The sequence below is a fragment of the Orycteropus afer genome, unplaced genomic scaffold, assembly GCF_000298275.1.
Source record: "Orycteropus afer afer isolate SDZICR_OR568_19922 unplaced genomic scaffold, OryAfe1.0 scaffold00184, whole genome shotgun sequence".
Lineage (NCBI taxonomy): Eukaryota > Metazoa > Chordata > Mammalia > Tubulidentata > Orycteropodidae > Orycteropus > Orycteropus afer.
The window spans coordinates 4,274,001-4,279,782 of NW_006921771.1; the positions used below are offsets into that span (position 1 = coordinate 4,274,001).

The 5,782-nt window shown below is 45.2% G+C and overlaps 1 protein-coding gene across 1 annotated transcript in view; it reads left to right on the plus strand.

The window, feature by feature from the left end:
* The first annotated feature begins 4,296 nt into the window (after window positions 1-4,296).
* Window positions 4,297-5,782, plus strand: part of CUNH3orf52 (chromosome unknown C3orf52 homolog) — a 48,547-nt gene continuing 47,061 nt past the window's right edge. The window contains exon 1 of the mRNA XM_007947441.2: window positions 4,297-4,434. Coding sequence (XP_007945632.2) covers window positions 4,297-4,434 — 138 coding nt within the window. The remainder of the gene's footprint in view (window positions 4,435-5,782) is intronic.

Genomic DNA, 5,782 nt, shown 5'->3' on the forward strand with positions numbered 1-5,782 from the left:
CTCCAGGACAGATCTGTTAGTTCTTTTAGCAGTCCACGGTACTTTCAGCATTCTTCGCCAGCACCACAACTCAAAAGCATCAACTCTTCTTCAACCCTACTATGTTGTTGTTGTTATGTGCCGTCGAGTCGGCCCCGACTCATAGCGACCCCTACTATAGGGATGTCAATAGCATACAAGAGTTAACCAGTTGCCATCAAGTCAACTTTGACCATGGCAACGCCATGTGTGTCAGAGTGGAACTGTGCTCCATAGGGTTTTCAAAGGCTGATTTTTCAGAAATAGGTCACCAGGCTTTTCTTCTGAGGTGCCACTGGGCAGGCTTGAACCTACAACTTTTTGGTTAGCATCCAACCACGGTAATTGTTTACATCATCCAGGGATTCCATATGAGGGTTGGGTTTATGGAATTCTGGAAATGCACTGAGTCTGGACTAGAGAATACATAAAGTTTGCTTTACGGTACTCAGAAGACATTGAGAGATCTGGTTTAGAGTACATTTGTGACAGAAATAGTTGCTTTTTGATTCTCTGAGGGCATGATGGAAATTTTTGTCATCTGTGCATGGAGAGAGCAGGCTTGAAACGTAGCTACAATCCATCTGACATGACAGGGGGAATCTCTCATTGAGAATGAGTTAATAAAAATCAATAACAGACTATGGGAAAAGTTTTTTCAGTCCAGGAAGGAGGGGGCTAGGGGTTTGAGAAGCCTCGATTTCTAAGGCTCTGGGCCCAATAAACGGTTGGTGCTTGCAATATAATTCAAGTTAATGAACACTTACAGAAGTTACTGTTCTGAGGTGGGCTAAGTGCTGGGAGTGGAGTTTAAACAAATAAAGGAAACAGGCAAGAAAATAATTAAATTACTTCTGTAACTCCACTTCAGCTTTTCTGGTTTCTTTACTGATTCTCAAACAGTAAGTAAGGCTTAATCCTTTGCCTTGGTGTTCCTGCTTCCTTCAGAAATCTGCACAGCTAACTCCTTTACTGACTTTAACACTTTGATCACCTTAATCTGACCAATTCTGAACATCTTATTTAAAATTGCAATGCACCCCCACCCTTCACCACTCAGCACTCCAACCTTCCTTAATCTGCTTTACTTTTCCTTTTTTTCCCATGCATCTCCCTTAATATTTTGAAAATGTTATTTATGTATTAAGTTTGTTTCCCCTTGGTAGAATTAAGCCTCACAAGAGCAATGATTTTGTCTCTTTGTTCAGCTATTTATTCAGACATATCTTAAAAACCCAGAAAAGTGTCTGATACATAGCAAGCACTCATATTACTTGTTGAATTAACTTGGACTAATTACGTGATATATTTAGCCTATGAATATGTACATCATGCACTAGTAGCATAGGAAAAACAAAACCAAGCTCACTGCCATCAAGTTGATTCCGGCTCATAGTGACCCCCTTTGGATTTCCAAGGCAGTAAATCTTTATGGAAGTAGGTTGCCTGGTCTTCTTCCATGGAGTGGCTGGTGGGTTAGAGGTTCCAGCCTTCTGGTTAGCAGTCAAATGGCTTAGGCACTATGCCACCAGAGCTCCCAGCACAGGAGAGAGTGTGAATAACTTTTTTTTTTTTTTGGAGGAGCCATGGAAGGTTCCATGGAAAAACTGTTTCAGCTAGGATTAAAAGGATGAATGGGAGTTGTCCATGCAGAAAAAGAGGTGAGGTGGAAGGAAAAATACTCCAAATAGAGGGAGTGTCATAGACAAAGAAGTAGGAGTGGCATTGTTTTGGGATAGATCAGAGCAAGCCAGGACAGGAATCTGGTCAGACCAGAGGGGTCTATTGACTATTGAAGGTGTGAGCAAGACTATATACCAGTTATTACAGGGGAAGATATGTGCACAGATTTCTCTCTCTTTGCACCCCAGTTACCCCAGATTAATTCTCTGCTCTGAGCCCTGGCAGGATGTCCCCCCGGTTCTGCACCACTAGGTTCAATGGGAGCCACTGGCAGGAGACTGGCAGGTGGGAGGAGAGACAGTCCAGTGTATTGTCTCTCTGCTCTCTCCCTGCATGGCCACAGTTATGTGGCTGCATCTTTCTGTGATGACAGATCCTATCTGGTGGCCCCTTTTCAAAGACCTTAGCTCTCAGCCAGGCTCCATTCCCTTTTAAGCCTATGGGTGCTGATAGCTTCTTGCTGTTTCTGGTCTTTGGGTATCGCAGCACCCCTTTGTTGGCTCCTTTAATCTTAGCTCCTTCATAAAAAAGCCTCTTCAGATAACCCAGCTGTGAATGCAGCCTGATTCCTGCAGAATCTTACTGGTTCTCTGCTCTCCAGTTAGGAGTGCAAGCCAGCAGCTGAGTTGCTGCAGATATTAGTACAACTGCATTCAGCAGGCAGATGGAGTTCAAAGTCCAGACATGAGACTTGTTATTAGGTGCCATCAAGTCAATTCTGACTCATGGAAACCCCATGTGACAGAGTAGAACTGCCCCATAGTGTGGTCTTGGTTCTAATCTTTACAGGAGCTGATCACTAGCTCCTGCAGAGCCACTGGGTGGTTTAGAACTGCCCACCTCTCGGTTTGCAGCTGAGCACTTCACCAGTGTTGTGTTACCAATGCTCCTCAGACGTGAAACTAGAGAAAGATAAATGATGTCAGGAATCCAGGCAAAGTGTCTGAACAATAGACGTAGAAGGTGCGACTTTTGGACACAAGTCAGCATCTTTCAAAGAGGAGCTTATTTATATGCTTCCTGTCCATGACCCAAACTGATCTCAGAATGTGTGTGTGTGTGTGTGTGTGTAGGGGATAATGTGCTTGAGCCCAGGGGAGGAAGGAAGTTGGCGGATGGTGAGAAGTAGGGAGCAAGTTGCTCTGAACAGGAAGTTGAGACGTGGGGCATTTGGATCAGTATACCATATGCTTAGCAAACATAATAATTCTAAGCCTATGTAAACCAGAAGTTCCAATTTATAGATGGAGTGTCAAGGAGACTGTGAATGTGTTTGCTGTTTTTTATATTTTTTCTTTCTTTCTGAGATGGGTGGGATCTATGACTATCCAAAGGTAAATAATAATAGCTGACAATTATGAATATTGGCTGTGTGTCAGTCACTGTTCAGTCACTGTTCTGAAAACCAAAAGAAAAACCAAACTCACTACTGTCAAGTCGGATCCAACCCCTCCTTGGGTTTCCGAAGACGTACACTATGGAAGTAGATTGTCCAATCTTCCTTCCAGGGAGTGGCTGGTGGGTTTGAACTGCCAGCCTTCTGGTTAGCAGACAAATGCCTTAGGCACTGCACCACCAGAGTGCTTTATTTGTATCAACGCTTACTCCTAGTAACAACTCCATTAGGTGGGTACTAATATTATGTCAACTTTCCAGAAGAGGAAACTCTGGCACGGAGAGATGAAGTCCCAGATCTCACAGTTAGAAACCTGTTGAGCTGAGATTAGCCCAGGCAGCCTGTTTCCAGAGCCTGTGGTTCTCATAATACTTAATACTGTCTCTATGTCTGACTCTGAATCACTGTGCTGCAACACTTAGCCAGTTCTGCTAACTGAAAAGTTGGACTGAAAGGTTGGTGCTTGCTTGTAGTCCACCCAGAGGCACCTGGGAAGAAAGATCTGATGGCTTTAGAAAAATCAGCCCTTGAAAACACAACAGAACACAGTTCTGGTTGCTGTGAGGAGGAACGGATTAGACGGTAAGTGGTACCAGTATGCCTGACTCTGTAATGGCTAAGAGAAAGGAGTGTGTTCGTGTACCTTATTCATCTTCATATGCTCAGAATCTAGCACCGTGTCGCACAGAGTTGATACTTCATGTTACTTGTTGATTAAATGACTGAACTTTTTGCTAGGCAGCAAGAACTGGGGCAAGATCTGGCAATAGATAGCTCCTAGGGATGGAATGCAAACTTTCTTCCGTGGGTCTGTGCTGCTGGCCCTGTCCTTAAGGCACTGCTACAGGCAACCAGGCCCTAAACTGAGCTAGTTTGCACGCAATCTATATGAATAGGGTGGGCATATCAAGCAGCCCCCTGAACAAAACAGAAAAACAGCCCTCCTCTGGTCCGGAGCTCATGTCTAGGCACAGCTGCTCTACCTGTCTTCCAGCAGCAAGGGGAACATCCCCTGGGCCCCTTGCCAGCCACCGCCTGCCCCGGCCCATCCTGTCTTCTCTCCCCTCCCCGCCGCCGTGGTCTTTCCCTCGGCGCAGCCACGCCTGGTGGGTGGAGTGTGAGCCGGGAAGTCAACCTTGGACTCTGCACCCTCAGGTGCATTTCTCCCGGCGCGGCAGTCAGCCCTGCTCTGCCTGTCTATGGAAGGGGCTAAGTCCCCATCTCCAGGAGACCAGCTGGAGCTCTCGGTGCTCGAAGAGCAACCAGACGAGCAGACGCCTTTAAATGGAGTCATCCAGATCATCCCTTCTTCGGCGGAGGAGCCCAGCCTAGCCCAGGTAAAGTTTCCTTGGAGCTGGCTTTAAAGCGTTAGCGGCTTTATCCAAGCACACTCGAAGTCAGAACCCTGCCAGGTTCCGGGACTGGTACCGATACAAAGTTTCGGGTTTCCAGCCAACTCTATGGGCGTAACAAACACGGAGAGATGGTGGTGCGAGTTTGAATATTCTCAATGGAGGAGGAGGAAGGATGGTGTCTCAGCCTGAGCTCACTGAAGGTGCACTATAGGAGTCCTACATATGAGGAGGTGTGTTCACTCTTCTCTTGAGAGAGAATTCCCAGAGACAGAGGTGACTTTTAAAAAGTTATGTAACTTTTACTTTAATTTGCCAAGCAGGGAAAACTGGCTGATAGATTAAATCTCCCCGTCTTCAGAATCTGTCTCCCTCTTCCCTTTCCTGCCTGGCTACTTTCCACTGACTTACACTTATTTCACACCTCCACCTTCCACCCCCTAAACCACATACTTTGTGTTTTTTCTCATCTTGCCTTCTTGACTTCACCAGGAGGGACAGTGGAAAAAGCAGCAAGAACAAGAAAATCTAGAGGTGGTGGTGGAGGAGGGCTGAGGATAAATTTGCCCCTGATCAATTGAAGAGAAATGATTTCAAAATTCTTGTCCCAAAGGACTACACTACACTTCATATGCTTTGGCCTTATCTCAAACCCTAAGGGGAACCCCAGTGAGTTCTTTCTCTCATTCAACCCTAGCAGTGACAGGAGCATTATTCATTTCACCAAATACTTGTTGCAAAGCAGAGGGGACTTTGAATTTCCTTCAGTTCACCTTCTGATTAATGCCTAAGACTGGCTTGAGGTGGACTGCGTACCTAACCAAAACCAAACTCATTTCCATGGAATCAGTTCTGACTGATGGTGATCCTGTAGAGTAGAGTAGAACTGTCCCCTACGGTTTCCAAGACTGTAATTTTTTTTTTCACTTTTTATTGTGATTTGGGTGAGATTTTACAAAGCAAATTCATTTTACATTCAACAGTTCATAAACACGTTTTGTTTTGTGATACTGTTTCCATTCCCTGTCACGTAACAACTTACCACACACTTCCTCCCTGTGGTTTTCCCTTTCCCTGTGTCCTTGCCTATGCATTCCTTCCTCCCTACTTGTCTTCCGGTGCTAATGCTGCCCTTCTGATCTCCTATGGTTGACTGTTCTAAGTGCATCTCCCTGGTATAGGACTCTCTGTTGTTTGGCTGAGAGTTAAGCCATGGAAGTGAGTTCAATTCCAAGCCAGAGGGTCACTCAGGGCCATAGTCTTTGAGGTATCACCAGTCTCTATCAGACCAGTAAGTCTGTTTATTTATTTTTCTTTTCTTTTTTTTTTTTTT